General features: G+C 38.9%; 1 protein-coding gene and 1 long non-coding RNA gene across 2 annotated transcripts in view; one reads left to right on the top strand and one right to left on the bottom strand.

The window, feature by feature from the left end:
- Positions 1-25913, bottom strand: part of LOC309642220 — a 392437-nt gene that overhangs the window by 115972 nt on the left and 250552 nt on the right. The gene's annotated exons all lie outside the window — the stretch shown is intronic.
- The window catches only part of TRUB1 (TruB pseudouridine synthase family member 1), a 35505-nt gene continuing 22668 nt past the window's right edge, over positions 13077-25913 (top strand). The window contains exons 1-2 of the mRNA XM_082423433.1: positions 13077-16612; positions 19854-19952. Of these exons, the coding sequence (XP_082279559.1) occupies positions 16333-16612; positions 19854-19952 (379 nt within the window). The 5' untranslated portion in view covers positions 13077-16332. The remainder of the gene's footprint in view (positions 16613-19853; positions 19953-25913) is intronic.

The raw sequence follows: 25913 nt of genomic DNA, 5'->3' as shown, positions 1-25913 counted from the left end.
ATTTTTCATGTTTCCTGTAAAGAATATGCAGCTTTTAGTGACAAAAAAAACTTTATTAAAAAATTTTATTGTTAAAAAAAGATGTAGTTGTTACAGGCAAGGAATTTGGAGGCAAAGCCCTCCACTCGTTATGTCCTGGGAATTCTTGGCTTTCTGCAGTTCACTTCCACAGCTGCTTAAAATTCTTCAGCTGATCATAGTGACTTTAGCTGCAGGTTTTGAACCTATTAAAGGGAAGGTCCAATGGAAGGCCAGTATTTCTTAATCAGGAATGCTTATGAGCTTTTACAAAATAAAAATTCCTGGTTCCCATTCCTAGTGATTCTGATTCACTAAGCCTGGAGTAGAACCAAACCACGTGAAACTTTACTTCCCATGTGATTCTGATGGGCACTCTGGGTTGAGAACCACTGCTTTAGGTTGTTATCTGTTATTTGAACCTTAGTATAAACAAGAATCCAAAGAAAAGTTTGATAGGGAATGAGGGGGCATAAAAGGATAGTAGCGCCTAAAACTGAGCGGATGTGAGGCAGTCAGCATTGGGGAGAGCGCAAAAGCCTGCAACCTCACCATTCTCCCAGGACCCTGCATGCAGAGATTATAAAGGAACAAAATGTATGAAAATCTACCCTCTATGGTATTTCAGCTTATTGGAACAATGAAACAGCCAGGCTCAGAGAGGTAGGATGCAATAAAGAGAAAGAGGGAAACAGTTTGGATCTTCTGATGAACAATATGAAATCATCTCGACTGTGTCTCAGTTTTGAAAGCTTAAATCAGGACCACAGGTCAGGAGAGGGTCACTGGAGACACATCGAGAGGGAGGGTGTGATCTGGGTATCTCCAGATATCACTAAAAATTGGGAGATGATGTTTAACATAGGACACTGCTTCCTTAGGCTATTTAGGGGACCCAGCTGGGGTTCACCACAGTTTCAATACAGAGCGACATTCTGCTCCAAGGTTTTCGTAAATGACTCTTGCCATGACTGGTGTGTGTGCATGCCAGGATGGGTCCTAATCTTCATCTTTATTTATCACTGACAAAGGATGAAAACTATAGAAATAATTTTTCTCTCATATCTTGCCAGAACAAAAGAAGATCCGTCATCGGCCCTAAATAACCAGTTGTTTATATTGATAATTTTTTGAAAGCTCTTAAAGCTCTATATTCCATTGTGTTACAGTAATTTCTTCCTCAACTCTTAATTAAAGTATTACTACTTGAAAAATGAGCATATCTTTATTGCAAGTAGAATGATCATAAATCTTATAAATTTAAACCAGGAATGAATGCCCCCCCTGAGTTAGGAGGAAATCAAAGGACTGTAAAATATATTTCATTCATTTTTCCCTGAGCGGTCTGATTCTTCCAATGTCAGGATCTGCCTGCTATCTTTTCATAATAGGCTGAACTATGCAGATATTCAAGATGAGATATTACATTGTACATTACTAATTATACACATAGACCCTGATGCTCACGAATGTTTAATGCATTGAAGGGAAAAAGGCCTTTATTAAAGACTTTGCTGTTTATCAGCTTCTAGAGCTTATCATTTTGGATTTAGTTTGGAAGGATTTATCCAATTGAAGAATTATTTTTTTAAAAATAAATTTAAAGGAAACTAAAGAACTTTGTAAACTCAATATGATGAAACTTAGAATTCCTTGTAGAAATGGAGACTGATTCCTTAGTGCCCTGGAAGGCCTACATATTTTCCTTTACTCATCCCTAGAAATAAAAGAGAATTATTTCAGAAAAAAGCAGCCATTATCAATTCTATCAGAGAAGTAATTACCATACTAAATATTCTCACAGCATAGAGCATTGCAGTATTACTGATAGGTGAATATTTTACTTTAGCCTCAGTAAAAACTAAAATCTTTCTCTTACCAGAAGTACCAAGTTAAGTACTGAATCACAGAAAAGCTTGTCTTGTATGTACAAGAAAAAGAACATTGTGTTATAGACTTCTAGGGAAATATTGAAAATGGTGACTCTTTCTTTGGAGGAACAAAATGTAGTTTCTCCAAAGGCAACTCTTCCCTACAAAAGAAGAGCAAAGAAAAGGCTGTGGTCTTAAAAGGAATCATTGAACACTAATACCCAGTTGCAGGTTTTATTACTGTAACCGCGGAAGGCCAAAGACGAATATCATTCCTATCACAGCTGAGGCCAGTTACAACATTTTAGAAAAAACCACGTTCCAAGAACACACACCAAAATAATTGACGTCATCTGCAAAAAGAAATAGTACTCTGCAGCTTCCATCAGCAGTGCTGAAACGGCAGCAGGTTATAAATAACCTCAGCCTACACTGCCACTTCTGTCTGTGAAGCAAACTCTGCTCCACTAGATCAACCTTCTGAATAATGATACCCAATTTCACTTACACATTAAAAACCACTGAGACACTTTATTTGTTCATAAAAAACTGCTAAATATGTCTCTTTTTGGAGCTATGGACAATTTCTAATTTTCAAGAAGATATCAAGTTATGTAATCGTCCCCCCACCCCCAATTAAATAGGTGTGTCCCAAGGTCATCCAACCTCATGCTCTGTACGCCTAGCAGAATGCTGGGTACCTTGCTCAATAAATACCACTGACTGATGGATTGTTCCATGACTGCATGTGGATTAGCCCAAGTGGGTGTCCAATGCCAGATTAAAAATAGTGACCCTACTCTGAACCCTCACAGGCAGCTAACCAAGGAATTTATGTCTCATCCATTCCAATTTCTGCAAATTATAAGGAAGAACTTTCTGAAACTCATTAAAGGAAGAAAATCTTTGATTTACCACTACTAGCATTCCCTTCCTCCTTTGCTTTCTTGTTTCTTCCCTTCCTTCTTTCCCTTGAGCTCACTTTCCTTTCCTTTCCTGTTCTATTCACACCCAGAAGCATTTATTGCTGGCTACCGAGCTAGGAGCTGTGCTTTTTCCTCCAACCTGCTTCAAAGGAGCTCCCAGTTTAGTGAGCAACCATTTATAATAATGATAGCTTCGTTTATTGCACATTTGCTTCCTTCCAGATGCATTTTATCCATTGTTTTATTTAATCTTTACAACAATCTCGAGAGGAAGTCATTTGCCCACCCCGTTTTACAGATAGAAAGGAAGCTTACAACGGTTAATTAATTTGCCAAAGCTCACACAGCTAGTAAATGATAGATTTGGGATTCAAACCCAGACCTATTTGAATCCAAAACCAATCTTTATTCCATAATAATATTCTGTTCCTAGAAAGGAAAAGATAAGCTCCACGTTGGAAGATATTTACCACTGCACTGAAGAGCGATTTCTACTCTTCTGAGGTTTCTCTGAAAATGCTTATGTCTCATTTGATTATAATTCATAAAGGCTCACACTTAAAACACATAAGGATATTTAAAGGACAAAGGCTATGATTTAGGTCAGTGATACTTCAAGCGTGATTTACAGACCGGCGCAAGCAGGTGATGTAAATATTATCAGTCTGTGATGAGCTAAATACAGAAATTGAAACTAAGCATTTAGGAACTTTTATAGCAATTTGACAGAGTAATTATATAATATAATAATACACAATAACATATAATAATTATAATAAAAAATAATAAACCACATGGCATTATATTTTGGGGATTTTTTTTTAATGTAATTTTTCTAGTAGTTCATTTTTATTATATTTTACAAAAATATCAGTCCACATGGATTGGGCATTTAAAAAAAACTAGTCCACAAATAGTTTGAGAAGCACCGGTTTAGGTCATTCTGAATATGTAAAATTTAAGTCATGTTAGCTGGCTATCAATATGATTTTTCTGGAAGCACCACTAGGACACCCAGAAATAGATTTTTTCTCCTTCCTGCACTGATAGACTGACTGCTAACTGATTACTGGGTCTGTTTCTGGGGGATACGGGAGCACCGGGCCGCTCGAGGGAGCACATGTGCTCCAAGCTTCTCTGGCTTGGTACCTGGAACAAAGGGAGTTTCAGGAGGTGCTTGATGCATGTTAAATGGAACAATCAGTGACCAGCGACCCATGAGGTAAAGTTTCTTCTGAGTTTGAATTCATAGTGCTTGGTGAAAAAAGAATTAAGTGTAGATATGTCAGTGAACCTTCCAGTAATTTTGATCACAGGACTTAGGGACAGATGTTGACGATGCTTTTAAATGGTGCGATTTACAGACTGTGTTGATTGAGGGCGGTGCTCTTTACCCTACCTCGCTGGAGCATTTCAGTGAATAATACAAGGCTGTAAGATAAGCTCAGGGCTCTTCTGTGGGCAGAAGATAGACATATCATTTGGTGCTTGGAAGAAACATCCTGGACAATTTATGTACCCAGGAATCAGAATTGGCTTATGCGTGACTTCCAAGGGAAGACATGCATTTAAGGAACTGGTTATTGCAACTGGTGATAAAATGCTGCTGCTGGCAGAAAATGTTATTTTATGAAAGCTTTTAAAAGGTATCTTCCCCGCACCCTGAATGATCATATATTTAAGATTTCAATTGCATGTGTCATTTCCTTATTTGCAGAGCTGTGTCCTGGCCATGAAAACATCTTCTGCTTACAGTGACACCTTAACTGAAGTTGATAGGGTTGATTTTTTGCTGGTTGGTGACAAGCATGAATCCTTCATGGAAAAATCTAAGGGATCGAGCTCTGTGGCTGGCTGTGCCCCCAGAGACCTGCTGTGAGAGCACAAGACTGCTCTTTTATCTGTGACTGCAGAAGCTAACGGGATGACTGCGAGGCCAGGGGAAAACATGCTCTAGGGATTTCTCCTTTCAGACCCTAAAACGGGAGGAAGATTAATGGCTGGCAAAGTCACACTGCAGATTATAATTCTCTTCAGGCAGGTTATAAAGGTGCACCGACAAACTCTGTGAGGTGGGGGAGATGAGGGAAGGGAGAGGCTCACAGCGGCTTTCAAAGCCATTTATCAGGAAAGACAGTATCTCTCAATAAAATGACACCATGTCTAAAACTTCTTGCCTGGCATCCCTATCTGTTATATGCTGGAGTGTGAACGAAATATGCCTTCATAGGGACTTCCCTGGTGGTCCAGTGGTTAAGGCTCCACACTACCAAAGCAGGGGGTCCAGGTTCGATCCCTGGTGAGGGAACTAGATCCCACATGCATGCCGCAACTAAGAGTTTGCATGCCACAACAAAGGAGCCTGCGAGCCGCAACTAAGGAGCCCGCCTGCCGCAACTAAGATGCAGCGCAACCAAATAAATAAGTAAACTAAAAACAAAGTCTTTAAAAAAATATATTCCTTCATAGTAATAAGAAAATAGAATTTATGCACATGAAATACATAAATATTAGATACATATGTTTAATAAAACAAGCTGGCTTGTTCTAAACTCTGAAATGAATCAAGATTAAAATTTCATATATGGGTTTGCTCATCTATTTGATGAATTACACAGACTGGCAGCTTTATGAATACCGTAAGTGCCCCAGCTTTCTGATATAATATGGAATATTTATTTTGTAAGATAGATAGCAGGATCTCAATATTACTCTAAAAACTATATATATATTAGAGAGAGAGAAAGAGAAAGATAGAGAGAGTGCTCCCCTGGAAGAGTTATTTATTATCAAAGATAAATTTGTTGGGTGTAATGGGATTCAGGACATGCTACTCCAAAATATGCCCCCTTGGCATATTGAATATCTTCAGCTGAAGGAATTTGAGAAAACAGCAGAAGCAGGAAGGTCACTCTGACCTTCCTGCCTTGTTTTTCTTCCCTGAAAGCAGGAGATAAAATCTCCCAGGTGAAAAGTACCCTCCCTGTACCAGGAGGAAGGAAGACTTTCTTATCGCTAGAGCCTAGAATTTGGGGCCTAGAAATCTGTACAAAACAAACCTGGTTAAACTAACCCTTACTAGTTACCTCTTCACCATTTGCCACCCCAAGCCCAAATCCCTTTGTCTTGTCAATTCTTCATAAATTCATTGCTTCTTTGTCTGAAATGTATAAAAGCTTCCTGCTCTGGTCACTTCTTCAGGTCTTCACTCTCTTGTGAAGGTTCCCACATACATGTTAAAATTTAATAAAATTTGTACGCTTTTCTCCTGTTAATCTGTCTTTGTCAGTTGAATTTCCAGACCCAGCCAGGGAACCTAAGAAAGTGAAGAAAAACTTTTTCCTCCCCTACAGGTGAGATATAACCTTTAGCAAAATAAGCTAAAATAAGTCAGTTCGACCATTACCTGAGATGTCAGGGTTAATTGACAAACCATATATAAACTTGAAGTTCCCATCCTATAGTTTAAGAAACAGATCAAGGCCCAGCAACACTGAGTTTGAGTATGATCTTAACTAAACTGAGAGAAAATTCTTTTCTCCCCTTTTGTTACTGACCCTCCAGAGTCAGCCTCCAGCGACGGTCCTGCTGCCCGGTGTCGTTCAGCTCAGAACAAGACCAAGTAGTATCAGAAGCAAAGGAAAGTTTTATTCTTTGATCAAAAAATGGAGAGGTGCAAGCCCTAGTTGCAGAGCACACCCTCTCCCGGACAGGCCATGGGTGGGGCTGCTTTATGGGGATCTCACCTGTGGAGTAAGGGACAGGGCACTTGTTGGTAGGTGCAGGTGTGTTGCTTAGGGCTCCAGATTGCAGCGCCAGGGGCAGCATCTCTGCACACCGCATGCTGTTGTCATGGTGAATTGAGGTGTCGGGTGCACCGCTTCTGCACACCAAGTCACGTGCCAGGTGCAGCGGTTCTGTGCTGAGAACGCTGATTCCACGTGTTAGGTGCAAGGCCTCTGCACACGCCCCCTGTAGGCAAGTGAAACTAGACTAAGCACAAAAGAAGAGGTTAGACCTTATCTTATAACCTCGATTCCATCTTATTCTCCACCCCAGTGGGCTTTGCCAGTGACACTTTCAGAAACTCTGTGAAGTAGACATTAATTTTATTTCTGGGGAAAATGACCAGAGTATTCATGGTGAATTAGTGCTTATTCAAAGTGGGAGAGTAGAATAGAAAATAGAGAAAAGAAAAAAAAATTGTGTTCATTATGGATTTAGATGTGGGGCATGTCAGAACTTATTTTTGAGATCCCTATTATAAAGTCTGTAGGGTAATGTCAATGAAAAATTAATCAGTCGATCTTAGAAAGAAATGGAAAAAATTTTTTAGAAGTGCAAATTTTTCCAGTTTTATTGAGAAATAGTCGACTTACATCACTGTATAAGTTAAAGGCATACAGCATGATGGTTTGATTTATACATACTGTGAAATGATTACCACAATAGTTTCAGCTGGCATATATCTTCTCATATAGATACAATAAAAAAAAGAAGAAAAGAATAAAGAAAAAAATTTTCTCCTTGTGATAAGAGCTCTTAGGATTTACTCTCTTTTATTTATTTTTATTGAAGTATAGTTGATTTACAATGTTGTGTTAGTTTCAGATGTACAGCAAAGTGATTCATATATATATATATATATATATATATATATATATATATATATATATATGAATATATATATACTTTTTCAGATTCTTTTCCCATATAGGTTATTACAAAATATTAAGTATATTTCCCTGTGTTTCGCAGTAGGTCCTTGTTGGTTGTCTATTTTATATGCAATCGTGTATATATGTTACTCCCAAATTCCTAATTTATCCCTCCCCCCCCACCTTTTCCCTTTGGTAACCCTAAGTTTGTTTTCTATGTCTGTGAGTCTGTTTCTGTTTTGAAAATAAGTTCATGAAATGGAATATTTTATTTGAGCCAAATTGAGGATTATAACCCGGGAACAGCCTCTCAGAAAGTTCTGAGAACATTTCCACCGGTTAGGGGCCAAGGCACAGTTATATAAGTTTTTGAGACAGAGGGCTGTACATTAAATGACGTATTATTGACTGTTTACACAATCTAGTGAGTAGTGGGTCATGGGTCATCGTGGCCCCTTACAAGATCAAGAAGGAATGTTATCTTTTAAGGAGTTGCCTTGTTGATGCTAGGAAAATATTTCTCTTTATGGTTGAGCAGGTATTTTTGCTGATTGGAAGGTTTGGTCAATACATAATGCAGATATACAATGTACAATAGTGGGAAAAGAGGTCAAAAGGAAGAGAAAATTTTTTCATATTTAAATTTTTCTTGTCATAAAATATGAATTTTATTTCACAATAATAAATGTATAATATACTATATGTTATCCAACGTTAAGTAGTAAAAAGTAATTTTGGAATTTCATACTCAAGCTTTGCTTTCTCCAAAATAGCTTTTCATACTTAAGGCTAACCACAGAATCAGAAAGTTTTGGAGCCAAGGTATATCTACATAATCAAGAAACTAATGCAGATGTGCCTTGGCTCCAAAATATGAGAACATACTTTTATTTTCTAACTTAGCCAAAACATTCAGATGTTTTTTAGATTGTGGAATAGATAGCAAATCACAGATTAGAAGGAACACATCCAAACATTCTCCAGGCCAAAAAAAAAAAAATCAATCGTACATTTAAAAACCTGTAAAATATTCAAAAGGAAGATCATAATTTTCTAAATTCAATTAAGTAGTAATAGAAAAGGTTGAAGTCTTCAGGAGTTCTGAGATAACTAATGACCGGGCAAAGCTTTCTTCTGCTAGCCTCTAGGCGTGGTCCATGCTAAGTAAGAAGCTTTTCATTCAACCTGGTAATGGGAAACATCCATCACCTCTGTCTCTGAGTCCTTCCTCAAGTGGAGAACATTATTAAATGTTTAAAGAAAACTGAAGTCACAGAACGACATTTCCCCAGCTTATGATAGCATAGATTAATCAATGAAGACAATTTGTACATTATCTTTGGGATGTGAATATAGAACAGTTTTAAATATTCCAAATCCTCAGAGCCTACTTAAAAACAGATACTGATAACACTTTCTCCAGGCTGTTTATAAATGACTTTATTTGCAGCAGTAGTCAATATGAAAGTTATTTCACGTGCCTATCACAGAGCATGTGCATAATAAATATTTGTTGTACAAATGAATGCTAAATAAAGTAAAAACAATCAGATCTACTGTGTCGCTTTGGCAGCATTAAAGACAACATTTGACCAATCACAGAGTAATCTGCTCTTTTGTACTTGTAATTTACCTAATATATATAATCACGTATATTTAGTTTATATTAAACTATCAATATTTATATTATTCATGCCATTTAATACAAATTTAATATTTATAATTGTGTATATTGATTTAATTTGAGAGTTTATTAAATATCCTTAATGTATCTTGATAACATTGTGTACATTGTAGGGAATCAACTGTGCTCTTTGAATAAGCATTCTGAGAGCTCAGGAGTAATTACAGTCATCTCTTTATAGACCTAAAAACACAAAATGTCAAGCACTCTTATTTCATACATTGTAAAACGTCTGTATCGTTCCAGGTCTTTCTGCATTGTATCTCCTCTTTTCCATCTCTTTGCCCCTTAAAACTTTTCACATTTGTTTTACCTGAGCTACTACATTGGGCAAGGGAGGGCATACTGCTCCTTTTTGCTTATTACTGTGAAAATGTGCTTTTTTTTATAGAGAGGTCATGTGAGCCAGCTAATGCATTGGCATGTGAACTAGCTTTTACTGCCAAATGAGTCAGCTGAGATGGGAACATTAATTTATTTGAATGGGTATGAGTTGACAATGCCATAAAGAGATATTGGTACAACCTAATTGAACAAACTGTCAAGAAAGTGTAGGTTGGGTATGGTGTAATTTGGCAAGCATCTGAATGTTTCCGTGTTCGCAAGTATCTGCCTTTCCTGATCTGAAATGTTGTCTCTTGTCTCTTGGATTCCTCCACTAAAATGGAAATACCCTTAGAGAAATGACACGTAAAATAATTATCAGGTGTTAATATTAGATTGAAATTGCTGATATTCAAACATTTTGACCTACACAAGTAGTAGTTTTATTTGATTCAACATCATACCTTCATAGGGATAGTTTATCAGATTGCCTTGTTATTTTTTTAAAATTTATTTATTTATTTTTGGCTGCAATGGGTCTTCGTTGTTGCGCGCAGGCCTTCTCTAGTTGTGGTGAGCGGGGGCTACTCTTGGTTGCGGTGCACGGGCTTCTCATTGTGGTGGCTTCTCTTGTTGCGGAGCACGGGCTCTAGGCGCATGGGCTTCAGTAGTTGTGGCGCACAGGCTTAGTTGCGCCGTGTCAGATTGCCTTGTTATTGAACTGAGGGAAGAGAGGGCAAGAGATCTTTGCAATAGGGAAAGATTTGGAGTATGAAGTACTACCTAGAGTCAGCCATGTTATCAGGACCCAATAACACCTCCCTCATTCCAGACATAATACTTCTGTTATTGCTTCCAAGATTATATTAGTTGTTCTGGTGGCCATTTACTATTCATATAAAGTTTATAATGCACTCACGTAAGGCTAGATATAGACTGAAATCCCTCCAATTTTTTCATTTAGGTTGATTCTAAATCATGTTTTCTATGACTTGTCCTTGAAAACTGGTTTTTAGCATCTATATTCTAGGACTTAATGTTCATCTCTATAAAAGTTCATTTGGGGCTTCCCTGGTGGTGCAGTGGTTGAGAATCTGCCTGCCAATGCAGGGAACACAGGTTCGAGCCCTGGTCTGGGAAGATCCCACATGCCACGGAGCAACTAGGCCTGTGAGCCACAATTACTGAGCCTGTGCGTCTGGAGCCTGTGCTCCGCAACAAGAGAGGCCGCGATAGTGAGAGGCCCGCGCACCGCGATGAAGAGTGGCCCCCACTTGCCGCAACTAGAGAAAGCCCTCGCACAGAAGTGAAGACCCAACACAGCCAAAAATAAATAAATAAACAAAGTAAACAATGCGTTTAAAAAAAAAAAAAAAGATTTCTTAAAAAAACTCACAACTTCTTTCTAGTCACTGCCCTGACTCCTTAAGTAAGAATAGCTTGAAGAGACTGACATACAGCCATAACATTAGAAAAAAAAAAAAAAAAAAAAAAAAGTTCATTTGAATTCAGCTTATCTCTCTAGTCTGTCCATTCTGATTAGTAGTCACTGAGAAGTGGTTACGTTATGGATTTTGGAGTCAGGCAAAACTAAATTCTACTAAATCTAACTGCCACTTATTAGTTGTTGGACCTTCAGCAATCTGCTTGATCTTTTTGAGCCTCAATTTCCTCATCTTTACATGCAATAATACTTCTCAGGGTTGTCTGATGAGTTACATGTGGGTCAGTTATTGTGCCAATTCTGCACATTCCAAAGTAAAGACTAGCCTTTGACTGGCTACTGGGAGGTAACCTCTGAGCCCCTGGTATATCCTGCCTGATAAGGATGCTTCAGTGTGCCTGAGGCCTCGGGCTACACTCAATTAGCCTGACCTCTGGAAGGCTGGAGACTGAGTAGCTAAGGGTCAGTCATACAGGCACTGTATGTCTGCATAGTTGATCCCCAATAAAAACCCTGGAGCCAAGGCTCAGGTGAGCTTCCCTGATGGGCAACACTTGACACAGTTTGTCACATTTCACTGATGGGAGAATTAAGAGCTGTCCTTGAGACTGCACTAAGAGAGGATAGCTGAAAACTTGCACCTGGTTTCTCCTGGGGCCTTCATCGCATGGGCCTTTTCCTTTTGCTTATTTTAACTGTATCCCTTTGCTGTAATAAACCATAACCATGAGTTATTATAGCTGTTCTGAATTCTGTTAGTCCTTCTAGCAAGCCCAGTCTAAGTTTGGTCTTGGGGACCCCTGACACACCCACTTTATGTGAGCTATATACCCTCAATGAAATTATCTAACCTCACTTAGTTTCATTTTCCTCATCTGTAAAATAATAATAATAATAATACCTACCTCGTAGTGAAGTTCTGGCACCCAGCCTACACTTTATTTTCTCCACAAGCATAACTTGAGAGTTACTATAGAAATTCCAGGAAAATATAAAGTGCCAGAACATAACATATATATTCAACAAAAGTTGGTTCCCTTGAGTAATCTTGTTTGCAAGTTCTCATATCTTCCCTCTCCCCCCACCCCTAGATGTAACTTCTGGACTAGGAGATCTAACTTCAATTAGTGCAGAGATGTCCTTTTCCAATCTTTTTGCCCCTCATGGACATCCTCCTCCTCCTATCAACTGTTTACTCTTTTCATTTTCATCCAAAAATCATTCTCCTTGATGGAGAAGACAGGCAAAGTAGAAGCTTGGCTTGACCTTTATCAGTTATTTGCCTCAAGCAGTAAGTATATCTCTTTCTTGATCTTCTTTAAAAGTTCCATTTTATTTTCTTGTCTCTGGTATTTTTTTCCTGTTCCCAATAAGACTTTTCTGGCCTTACTCTTACATATTTGTGATACTTTTTAGTATTTATCTTTTATTATCTGCCCTTCCTCTAAAAAAAATTCTTTGCCTAATTAAAAAAAAATATTTTATTGCTACCTGTTTTTCCTAATTACAAAAGAAATGTATGGTCAAAATTAAAACTTTAAAACATTTATTTCTTACAAAGTAAAACTTTCTTAGACGTTCACCTCTAAAGAAACCACAATATATTTCCTTTATATACTTCAGCTCAGAGTGCCTTGTGCAACCAACTACTGGTTTCTTTAATTATCTTACCATTTTCCTCCCTATTAGGATAATTCTCAATGGCATAAACAGAAGACTTTTTTTTTGAGAGTTTTCCAGCTGTTTCAAATGTCATACAATGAAACATACCCATCTTTTCTCTAAACTTTAAAAATCTATGCTTTTATCAAGTCCATGGTATAGATTTGGGCTTTCTCTTCTTGGGTATCAGGAGCACATTTTAAAATGAGAGTCTCGGGCTATATGGTCTATAAGTCCTCATCAAGCACTATTTTTTTAAATAAATTTATTAATTTACTTTTTACTTTTGGCTGCGTTGGGTCTTTGTTGCTGTGCGCAGGCTTCTCATTGTGGTGGCTTCTCTTGTTGCGGAGCACGAGCTCTAGGTGCCTGGACTTCAGTAGTTGTGGCTCGCGGGCTCTAGAGCGCAGGCTCAGTAGTTGTGGCTTGCGGGCTCTAGAGTGCAGGCTCAATGGTTGTGGTGCACGGGCTTAGTTCCTCCGAGGCATGTGGGATCTTCCCAGACCAGGGCTTGAACCTGTGTTCCCTGCATTGGCAGGCAGATTCTTAACTACTGCGCCACCAGGGAAGTCCCCATCAAGCACTATTTTCTATGATTCTGTCATCTATAGAAAGTTGCACAGATGAGCAACAGTTGGAGAAGCCTTTGTAAAGAGCAGCTCTCCCAGGCACACATCCCTATAGCAAGGACCAGAGAGGTGCCCCAGTGATACAACCATGGGGGAGCCAGTGACAGATTTGGGATAAAAGCTGAAAGTCTTATTAATTTTTGATTCCCATTAATTAACAATCCTTGGAGGCACATGGTTAGCTGAGGACAGCATGGAAGCTAGTCTAGAAAGCTGAAGTTTTACATAGCAGTAGGTAGTCTTATTTTTTCTTTGCTTCAGTTCCATACATATAAAATGGAGATAAAAACATCTGAGGCCACATGAGATAAGCTACACTGGGAATATACATATTTTACGTGTCCAGCACTCTACCTTTCCAGGAACTGGCGCTAATTCCCCTCTATCTACATGGTTTCTGCTGGAGCTGCCATGTTTATTCATTCCTTTATTCAACTACTATTTATTGAGTGCTATATCTGACACTATTCCAGGTCCTGGAGATATAGCAGCGACTAAAACACACAAAAGTTCCTCACAGAGCTTACATTCTGATGGAGGAAATAAGACGTTAAGCAAAATAAATAAATATTTGGTATGTCAGATGAAACACGCTATGGAGAAAAATCAAGCAGGAAAATAATCAAGGAAAGTGCTGTGATTGAGGAATGAAGTTAGTGAAGTGCTATGTTCAGTAGGTGGCCAGGAGTGGCTTCATCCAGGGTATTTTTGGAATTGGATCAAAACAGGATGGTCTAAACCAAGAATGTGGAGTAAGGAGTAGAAAAAAAGCCTGTTAGAAGCAAAAGAGAAGAACGAAAAAGACACAAGAGAGTAGCATGAAAGGAGGATGTGGGGAGAGAGGGAGAAAAAGAGAGAACTTCCCAGGTTCTGCAAAATATTCCAGTACACTTCTGATAAACGCTTTTTAAAAAGAATCCTTCTGATAAATTCTAAGCTGATATGAATCAGTTTCGGTCACTCCCAACCAAAGAACCCTAACTCACACATATATTAAGATAACTTATAAATGCAAGGCTTGCCCAATGTGGGAGATGTTGGTTACCTCAGAAAATTAGAACCTGATGCTTCTGATGCCAATAATACAGATCTGATAGCAGAGTTGAATTAATTTTGCTGTTCCCTAGCATCCAGGAAATAAAATGTACAAGAAATACTTATTTCTTTGTTTTCTATTTATCAAATGAGCTCTGATTCTGCACTGGGCTTGTGGAAAATTCAAATGAAAGCGTTATTTTTTCACCCCTAGTTATGCCCTCCCTCCACTCCCCCCATCCGAGTCACAGCAGAATTAGGGAAGCTTACTGATGTCTAGACAACTGGGAAAAGGCTCTCTAATTTCCAAGTCATCACTGTTCAAGCCTGCTTTAAACTTTCTCTTAAAGTCCCTGGTTCTCTGCTTATATGCCAAGAGAAGAGCACAGAAATCTTACCGAGGCTAAAGGACGCTTTGCTCCCTAGGGTGTTAGCCATCCCCTCTGAAGCCGAGCCACCTTCCTGGAGAAGGGAAAATCCTGAGGCAGGCTCAGGTATTCACTAATCATGGGACCTGTCAATCTTTCAGTTTCTCTCTCCTGATTCTCAAAACAATTCTCTTCTCTTCTGGCCTCCAAGGCATCCTGCGCATAATGTTTTCAGTTAGCTTAGGTTTTTATAATAGACCACAAGAGTAAGTAAACTGCTTCTAGGAATTTCAGCTTTCCACCCTACAAAAACTCTCCCTCCCTTTCCCACTCCTCCACAGATGCTGGGTTTTTTGTTTTTTGGGTTTTTTTTTTCTTTCTTTTTGTGGTATATTATACGTCACATAAAATTTCCCATTTTAACCATTTTAAAGTATACAGTTCTGTGGCATTAAGTACATTTACATTGTTGTGCACCCCAAAGATTTAATAAGAGTCCGGTGATCTGACTGAGGCATGGAAGGGTGGAAATATAGGAAGAAATAATTATTGTATTTAAAACGTTTTTTCGTTCTTCTTGAATGAATGGGGCAAGTTCAAATGGGATCCCATATTTGGCGATTCTGAGTAGCTAAGAGGCATCATTAGGATAATAAATATTAATGTGAAAAAGGATGATGAGGAGAAAGGGTGGCTGTAATGAAATTTGTAGGAACAATGAAGACAAACTTTATCTGTCTCACAACACTTGTTAATACCATTTAATATATCTGAAGCAGAAGTAAAATGAAGAATTTTTCTCCACTTTGCCTTCTGCCAGGATCAGAAGAGTGTTCCTGAATTTTGTTGGGGAGTGAATAACTTCTAGAGAGGTCTCAAATCTAAAGTAAAGTTTAATTTTATGAACTGCAATAATGCCTAAGCAATGTGTTACTAAAGGATGCAATCCACAGAAGAGTTAGTATTAAATATCTTAGAATTCTTAAGAATTACATGTGAGTTGTGGGGTTTTGGGGGTGGAAAGGAGTGCATGAAGGGCATCAAAATAAACCTACGTGATTTAGCACTGGCTTGGCCTGGAGGTTTCTTTCAGGAATTTGAAGAACTCGTATCCATTTATCTGTTCCCAAATATTTAAGTGCCTACTATGTGTGAGGCACTGGAATACAGCAGTGAACAAGGTAAACATGTTCTTTGCTCTAAAAGAGATTACATTCAGGTGTATTTTGATTCTGAACCATGAATCCAAGAGCACAATAAATTGAATAAAGCAGTGAACCACGGGAGCCGTGGTTCTTCACAAGCTGCAGCAGAAGTCAGCATTTTAAGTTTTCTATTCTTGGTTGCTGACTTCTGCTTAATTCTTGAAGGGGGCGGGGGGAGAGATGTGAAGAGATTTCTCGCCGAAAATATACACAGACTTGGTGTTTGGGTTCGGCAACCCCAAATTACACCTGCGGCACCGAACTAACCCCACCTAAGAAGCAGGCAGTATTATACGAGAAAAACTACTCCATCACAGCCCTCGGAAGACTCAGCGACTCTCGGCCAGCACGGGAAAGCCACGGACTACAATTCCCACAAGCCCTTGCGATCCCACCCCGCCCGGGCAGCTTCGAAGCAAGGGGAAAGACTGGGGGTTGTCGGGCGCACTCCTTGTTGCGTCATTAGCGTGCGACTCCACGATACAAAACAGGTCTGGGCTACAAAAGTATGGCAGCTGCTGAGGCGGGGGTGGTATCGTCGTCATCCTTGAAACCAGACACAGCCCCAGTCCCCGAAAGTGCAGGAATGGCTGCAGCCACGGCCGCCACATCCTCAGCGATGGCTGCAGCCGCGGCGGTTGCGTCCAGGAGCGGATCCGAAGCCAGGGTCTCCAAGCCCGCGTTGGCTACTAAGCTGCTGTCCCTGAGCGGCGTGTTCGCCGTGCACAAACCCAAAGGGCCCACTTCAGCCGAGCTGCTGAATCGGCTGAAGGAGAAGCTGCTGGCAGGTATTGCAGCCGGGTGGGGACCAGGCCGAGGCGAGGCGGTCGCCGTGAGAGCGGAAGCCGCACAGAGCACACTGGGCTTTTCGCGCTCTCGTGTCTCGAGAGATAAGAGGAAGGGAAAGGGAGCACGGCCACAGTGTAAGCTCTGGACAGAAATCTGGGGCATCTCCGGCTTGGACTTGTCCTGACGTGAACTCCTGTAGCCTAGTTGGCAGTTGTCGTTCTCAAGGGAAAAAAAACAAAAACAAAAAGCAAAACCCACGCATCCACAAATAAATCTCTGCTCTTGGGCCTGCAGACGAGTTTTCTACAATCTGATCCCTCAGAAGCCTTTTGTTTGGCTCACGTAGATGAACTCTACACAACGGAATCACTGGCTCTATACACCCCAAAGTTGCATTCTTAAAAATACGTTGGAAATGCGGATGTTACTTAGTTAACCAAGACTCAGCACAGTGGTTTTCATATAGTGGGCATAAGAATTATTTAGAGTCCCTTGTACAAATGCAGATTCCTAATCCTTGCCCCCCTCAGAGACTGTGATTCTGAGGATATGGGGTATTTTTAGGAAACTGCATTTTTAAACTGCTGCTCCGGGTGATTCTGGTGTAACTAGTCAATGGACCACATTTTGACGAACACTAAATATAACTTGGTCACTTCTAAGAGCATTCTTTTTGTTTGTTTCCTCATATACACTGGGAGAATATTAGAAAAGCCTGAAGGATCTCTCAGTTCATCAGTCCAGTAGATCATTTCAGACAATGGAATCAAGGAACCTTAGATTTTTTTGGAGTCTTGCAATAAGCCAGACCTGTGCTAACCTGTGGAGAGGTGAGGGTGAAAGACACTGTGTCTTGCTAAGCTCATAGCAGTAATTTCTGCAAACTTTGGTGATAAAACTATTTAACTGGGTTTTCAAGGCCCTCCAGAGTTTGGCCCTGGCTTATTTTTCTATGAAATCAGTACGGGAAATTTCTTCTTTGTTTAGTGTCCCCTGGCAAATGTTACCGCCTCCCCCGCCCTTTTTACTGCAAAAGCAAAATATTCTGGTAGGAATTTGTTAATTAAAACTGACACAGTACAGATTCAAATGTTTATTGGCAAAGGTACATTCCTGAAGATGTTTAATACCTGTGTTATATCTGCTTATTCTTTTGTTATACTTTCATTGTACTTTTTTACCTGTAAGGATGGGTCATATACGGGATGCTGAAGGAAGGAATTACATCAAGGGCAAGCTTTGTGGTGTCATCATGGAGTTGTTTCCTTCATAGAATTGCTTTCATTTGGCCTGATTTGTTAGCTAAGCTAAGGCTTTTTTGATCCTCATGGTAATGATTATCATTCTTTCTTTCAGACAGGTTTCTGATAGGATTAAAGCCATACCCTGGCCTTTTGGTTAATCTGCCTATCAAGAACTGAAATTCCTCTTGAAACTTAGTTAAAATTGATTGTTTCAAGGCTGTTGCTGGACCATCTTCTGGAAGCCACTCACTCAGAAGTAGACATTCTCATTACTCTCCATTTCTATATTGCTTGTGATTGGCCTATTCTATATTTATGTTAGCCAGACCAGGGCTTCCCAAATGCCATTCTAACTGGCTGTCAGAATTGTCTGGGAAAGTTCTCTTAAAGATACAGATTCCAGGGCAAGACATTCTAATGCCAGCCAGGTTTGACAACCGCTGATTTAGGCCACAGTCAATTGTCATGCTCTCTACTAACATTCCTTGCCTTTCCTTACATTGATTCATGTCGTACTAAGATCTCTGCTCTTCCGTCTTTTTGAATCCTTCAAGGACTAAAACATAACAGAATTTTATAGCTAGAAAAGATCTTAATAAATATTCATCCATGAATGGTACCAGTGGGGTGAACCAAATTGCAATATAGTAGAGACCGTGTGTCTTCAAACTTGAAAGAGGTAAATTTGGACACAAAGGGAAGACAGTAAATTTTAGGGCCTCCACACTCCAAGGACCGTCAAGTTAAAAATACAAAGAGTTCCCCAAAGTATTTCTATGAATACAGTACAAGAGATCCATAATGGGTTGCAAGTGAAAGTGAAGGGTTTGAAGCCTAGGCCTGGCCTTACAGATTTATGTTAAAGCATATGGTCATGTCCTTCCAAGCAAGGTGATGTTGTAATCAGAGAGTGACAATAGGACTGTGTTCCAGACTGAGTTCTGACTCAATAAGGTGGTAATTACAACCCAACTTATCCTTTGGGCCATTTAACCTGGCTTCTTCACTGTTACTCTGCCTTCCCTCCTTTCCCGTTTCTGTCCTCTTTTTTCATTTTCTTTTACTCTATTTTCCATCTTCTCTGTGTCAGTGGTAATAAGGAAGGTTTGATGGGTTTGGAGGGGTACAGGTCAATAGAGCTCTTCCTGCTGTTCTCTCCTTTCTCATTTGAAGCCTAGTAGCCAATATTCTCTCAATATAATGTTATATGCCATGATGATGAGGATGATGATAATAGCATATTGTTATAGTGCTTTGAGCTTTCAAAGCACATTAGATAGCATCATTTCATTTTAATTTTTACAATAGGAATATGAGATAGGCCAGGTTGGCATCTTTTTTTTTTCTTTTTTTGTATCTAAATGCTTTGGAGTATAAGTGGCAACTTAAACTGTTACCCTCTTCCCACATAACCTTTTGTTGAGATTAGCTTCTTTAAGGAATTGAGAGTTTTGATTAGGAGAGGAGGACAGACATACAGATAGTTTGGGGACTTAGTGTTCTCAGAAGTAACCATGTATGAGATGTACTCCCAACATTTAGGTAGCTGGAGAGACCAGCAAAGAACACCAGGGAACAAAAGAGATTTTAGAAATGAAATTGAGGACTTTAAAAACTAGCTGCCTATGTAAAAACTAACTTCTTTTCATCATTCTCTATCTACCAGCCCACTACTACCAGGAATTTACTAGATCTTTGTGGGTTCGTGTGGATATTTACCCACTTTAAAAAAAATTTTTTTTTTCCTTGGAAAATGAATTCTAGTTTCTAGACAACTAATTTGGGAATACTATTTCTTTGTAATTTAGGGAGCGTCTGCACATTTTAAAGTCTGTTCTTTGTTAGTAATATCGTCATACTCTTAATATATTAAGTTTGTACAGTACTTTTTATTTGTTTTGAGTACTCCATCCACACTGCCTCATCCCGTATTTATGGAGATTCTACTTCATTTGTCTCAGTAATTACCTTTTTTTCGTCCCAATTACTCTTATAGAAGCTGGAATGCCTTCTCCAGAATGGACCAAGAGGAAAAAGCAGACTTTGAAAATTGGGCATGGAGGGACTCTAGACAGTGCAGCCCGAGGAGTCCTGGGTAAGAGATATGAATGGAAGTTTGATGTAACTGCCACTTACATCAGAAAGAAATATTGATTAAGAACAGATAAAATTAACTAAGGCCATGCCATTTTCAGTCCACTTTGGAAGATTTCAGATCTACTGGATTTATAGTGCCATCTTCTCAAGAAGCCCTTGTATCATTTGGCACAAGGTATAGAAGGCTGTTAGAAATAGCCCCTTTTATGTCTGGATGGACTTTGAGAAAGAGTTTGTATCTATGCAGAAAAGAGTTAACACAGCAGGCCTGAAATCACTATCTTTAGAAAGGCCTGCTTGCATCTGGGGACTTGGATTTGGCTGTGTTCCCACCCTTCTCCATCCGATAAGGATGGGTTTACTGTGCCTTGACTGTTGGTGTGAACAGTGTGGTTTATGCTAAACGCCTGCTTTCTGTCTTGGAATCTAGGATTTTGTCCCACCATGCAGGCAGACGGTGTCTGGGTGACCATTCCTCTCATCCCCTCCAATAAAAACTTTGAGTGCTGAGTTTCTAATGGGCTCCCTTGAGCAGGAACATTGTACACATGTTATTCCTTGTTGGATTGTTGGAGGAAGGAATGTGCTCAAGTGTCCCCCCTCATAAGAGGGTGAGAGAATAAGGAACCTGAGCATGGATTTTCTCCAGTGTCTTTACCCTTAGGATACAGCTGTGTAACCTTAGGATGTCACTGTAGGTAAATCTTAGCCATGGATGAATCTTCCAGGGTGGGATAGTCTTGGGGACTCCTGACAAGGTATATGGCTCTTTGTTCTGCTTATAGCAAATCTACCTCTGACATTAGCTCTCTTGAGAAGGCGAACCTTATAGTTCTTCAGAGGAAGTCACTTTGTCTTGGGGACATTAGTTCAGTGTCTTATTGCATGTGGAGGAAAATTGATAGAATTGATTGAGGGGAGAAGAGTCATTTATCCTTTTTTCTTCCATCCTTTTTTTTTTTTTTTTTTTGCATCTAGTAGAGGTTCTAAAGTCTATCTTTATAGACTGCTAAAGTGTGTATCCACAGGACAGAGTATGTTCTTAGAAACTTTTTTGTAACTGTATCCACAATCACAGAAATACATATGTTGGGATTCTCCCTATCTCCCCCTTCCCCACATACTAGAAAAAAAACTTTTATGGAACAATACTTACCTTTTTACATGCCCTGGTGTTTTATATTTTATTGTATTCCAGTTTTTTTAAATGTTGATCATAATCCAGTAAATTGATTTCATGCTGCCCTAATGGATTGTGACTCATGCTTTGAAAAATACTGTGCTACATGATCTAATCCATTTTATTAGAGCTAAAATTAGATACAAATAAAAACAAACCTGATCTAAGCTAGCCAAAGGAGATGAATGCTTACTTAGAAGAAAAGGATAAAATTGGTGAATAAAATTGTATTTTTCAAGAAAATTAGAAGCAGTTTATGATTTTGCATTTTCTGAAATTACAGATTTTATTTGATGCATGTTGACAAAAACATCTTTACCTGAGGTAAAATAGAAAAAAAACACATAGAAATTCATTTTCCTGAATTAGAGAACTTGAATGGGCAAATTCTGACACCTTAATTACTGTTTCTTACCATAACTAATAATAATCATTTATATTGAGCACTTATTGTATGTGAGGTCCGTCCCATAGTTAGTGGCAAGGTCAGGAGCTGAACCTGGACCTGCTCAGTTTTAAAGTCTCTGTCCTAACCTGGGATGGCAAATACCTGGCACTCCTGCCTTTGTTCCCTGCTCCCCATGTCCATAGCAGAAATTAGCAATCAATCACAGCATTCTCTGCCATTGGTTCTAGAAGTGGCTTCAGGATTCTTATCAGTTCAACTCTTCTAGAGTTGAAGCCTATTTGTTATAACCGTCTGTTTTCTAAGGCACAGCACCATAAATCCAAGAAGAAAGAGGATAAAATGTGCTGCTGTGATCGGCAGAATAATGGCCCCCCTAAAGATGTCCATGTCCTAATCTCCAGAACCTATGAATATGTTAGGTTACGTAACGAGGGGGCATTAAAGTTGCACATGGAATTAATGTTGTTCAGTAGTTGACTTTAAGAGATATGCTGGAATATCCTGGTGGATCCAGCGTAATCAGAAGGGTCTTTAAAAGTGGAAGAGGAGGCAGAGGAGTGTCAGAAAAGATGTGACAATGGAAGCAGAGTTTGTAGTGATGAGATTGCTGGCCTTGATGAGGAAGGGGGTCATGAACCAAGGAACATGAACAGCTTCTAGAAGCTGGAAAAGGCAAGAAAACTCCTCTAAGAAGGCTCCAGAGAAAGATTCTCCCCTAGGGCCTCCAGAAAAGAATGCATTTGTGCTGATACCCTGATTTTTACCGTAGTAAAACCCACCTCAGACTTCTGACCTCTAGAACTGTAGGATAATAAGTTTGTTTTGTTTTAAACCACTATGTTGGTAATTAACTACAGCAGCAATAGGAAACTAATATACCCATCTATTATAAATTGCTTAAAATGGAAACTAAGTTTTTATACACCGTTTTAGAAGTTGTTTTTTAACTTTAGAGGTTAGAAAATTACAGTGAAAAAATTTAGAAAATACAAAAAAATAAAGTTGAAAATAAAACTTATACATTTTCTACCTTCCAGCAATAATCACTGTTAACATTTTTGTTATATTTCTTCCTAGCTTTTTGTCTATGCAGAATTTTTAAGTTGAGCTGTTTTACTGTATATATGTACATTGTATCCTTTTTTTACTTAACATCATAACGTAGCATTTTTTCATGTTAATTAAAAATATTTGTAAATATGATTTTTTCTTTTTTTAGACTTTATTGAGGAATCATTGACCAATATAATTGTGTATGTTTAAAGTGTTGAAATCATATCAAGTATCTTCTCCTACCACAGTGGTATGAAACTAGAAATCAATTACAGGAGGAAAACGATATTAAATAACACCCTTCTGAATAATCAGTGGGTCAAGGAAGAAATCAAAAGGGAAATCAAAAAATATCTTGAGACAAATGAAATGCAAATACAACATATTAAAACTTATGGGATGTGGCAAAAGCAGTTCTAAGAGGGAAATAAACATTATTTTTAATGGCAACATCTTGTGATGTCATATTGATTTAACCATTTCCTTATTTGAGGTCATTGGAGGTTATTACCAGTTTTGTTAGTAGGACTGATTTTGTAAGGATCATCTTTATGAATAAAACTTCCTCTTTGTTTTGGATTATTAAGATAGATTCCCGGAAGTGGAAAGATACTGGTCTTTTAAGGTGATTGCAAGGGTCTTGGAGAGTTAGGTAAATGGCAGTGGAAACTTCCAACTGCAAAATGCTTTGGAATTACATGTGTAATAGACTTGCCAGCCCTAAAGTGACTCTCATCATAAATAAATTCAATGATTTGAGAATAGAGTATTAGGACATTTGTATAGGTTTGGAGATAGTGGCTCTTCTTTTTTATAGAGAAACATCTGCGCACAGAAAATTTGGGAGATAGAGTAGTAATTGTGAGACAGTACTTGGAAAATCCTGGTTTTCATTCATTCTTCTAATTCTGCACACTTTTTCAAACTGTTGTGTATTTGCTTATGCTTCTCCTCTCAGATAAACTGCTCACCTCTGTCTTCTTTAGTTGTAGAAATCCTACTAACCTTTCCTGATTTGGTTAAAATGCTGTCTCCTACATGTGAAGCCTGCCCACTTGCTTTTTTATATTGCTAATGTAAAACTTCACTGTATTCTTTGTTTTTGTTAACTCCCTGAGGGCTAAAACCAGGTCTTATTTATTTCTGTACCTATACAATAAAATTTTGAATGGTTGAGTGGGAAAAAGCTGAATAAAAATTCTGTCCCATAAACTGTCCCTTGAGTGAAAAGCTGCTGGTTGGCTAGGTCTCAACTCCAGTTAATTTTTCTGTATACCACTTCTGTATTAGTCTTCCTAAAATTCTGCTTTCACTAATCACCTAACTTCGATGGGCCTTGGTCTTCTTGGATATAAAATGAGAGGGTTAAGCAGGGTAACTCTAAGATGCCGTCTTGGTTCATTCTGGATCACTGAACTAGCAGAGAAAGCATCGTCAGTCCAGCGTTTAAACCGTGACAGAATCAAACACATCAGCCAGCTCTTAAGACACCCTGCACTCTGGTTGAGAAACCCACTGTGCTCATCCTTGCATCTGAGAATTTGTCAGTTTGTTCCTTCTTTAGAACATGCTTCTCTCTTGTCTGCATCTTCAAATCCTGCACCTCCTTTAAGCGCTAACTCACACTAAATGCTTGAATGAAGCATTCTGGCCTCTGGCCTCTGTAGCCATTTAGAGTGCTCCCTCCTTTGACCTCCTACAGCAGTTATTCTCTCTGTGTTCATTTTGACACAATCATGTACTGTTGTATTGTTATTTAGAGTTATTCGCTCATTAATTCAGGCAACATTTTTTTGAGCACTTGCAGTTTCCCTTATCTGTATTGTATTTTCCCCACAAGATTATAAGCTCTTTCAAAGTCAGGAAATGTGCTGTTCCATTAAAAGTGTTCTTCTTGGGATTGAGTGCATGGGAGCTCCTTGCAAAATATTGATTGGGGATTCTTGAAAGGAATAAAATTGAATTGAATCTTTTATTATTGTACAGAGTTTTTGCCTCAGCAGCAGCTGCTGTTATTTGAAGAGTGCTATGCTCAACAGAGGATCCTGAAGGCAGACAGTTTTTATGTTGGTCCTTGAACCAACATGCCTGTCAGAGAAGCCGAGAGGGGTTGGGGTTTGGGATGGACTTTATGAAGGAGCTGGGATGTGAGCTGTGTTTCAAAGGATGGACTTTGAATACTTTACTAAGGAGTTGGTACTGTAGGCATTGGGACCCTATTGAGGATTGTTTGGGGGCTTTGTGCAGTATAGGTTTTCAGAAATGGTATGAATTGGAAGAGGAAGGGATAAGATGTAGGATAGCTAGGTTTACAGTATATAGGCTGATTTAGGCTGGTGGCAGTGGGAAGAATGCCTAGATGAGTAAGGTGGCAGGGGGGGATGAGAGGAAGGGGGTCTGCTGTCAGTCTGGTTTGAACTTTAACTCCACCATTTACTAGTAGTGAGATGCTGGGCAAAGTTCTTAGTCTCTCCATGCCTCATTTTCCTCACCTATCAAATAGGGATAATTGTATTATCTTTCAGGGTTGTTGTAAGGATTAAATGAGCTAATGAATGGAAAACATCTAGAGTAGAATTTGATTCATAGTAAACTCAGTGAATCTGCTGTAAATATTCATGATAATTCTTTTAGCTTGCCAGTCGTTTCTCCTTGTTGCTTATAATTCTGAATTGTGGTGGTTATATTGTGTTCTTTTACAAAATTGTATCCATTAATGAGAAGTACTTCAATTCTTACAAAAATTTGCTTGCTCTTAGGTGAAGAAATGATTATGGCCTCTCATCCTCGGCTGGTGAAATGTGTTGTCATAAGGATAATGTCTGAAATTGAGGAAACATGTGAGCCATTGTACTTTGTGTATGGCCTATGCGAACATACACTCTCCAGGCTCTCATTTTACCCTGTATTCTTTTTTGTGTTGGGTTGATTTGTTGTTTCTGTTTTCTTGATTGTGTAGTGCTGGGCACTAATCATCTTTAAATGGTTCATTAGTTATGATGATGGCTTTTGCTTTGTTTAATAATGAACTCTGTCAAATATTTTATCATACCAAGATTAATTGTACCATGTATTTTCACTGATGCCCATATAAAATTCCAGTGAGTCCTTTGAGGTTTTTCCAAAACTTTTTGTTATCTAATTGTCTGGATTGAGGTTTCTATTATGTTTCACACTTCGGAAAAGGAAAAAAAGTCTCTCACCCCCACTTCAGAATTTCTTACTTGCAGGACAAGTTCAACCGATTGGAATAATAGGAGCCCTCACATTATGCTAAATAAATGGTTTTCCAACTGTACATTACATATGCCAGGAAA

Source organism: Balaenoptera physalus (genome assembly GCF_965194825.1).
Source record: "Balaenoptera physalus genome assembly, chromosome: 14".
Lineage (NCBI taxonomy): Eukaryota > Metazoa > Chordata > Mammalia > Artiodactyla > Balaenopteridae > Balaenoptera > Balaenoptera physalus.
This window is presented reverse-complemented; position numbering and strand designations above follow the sequence as displayed.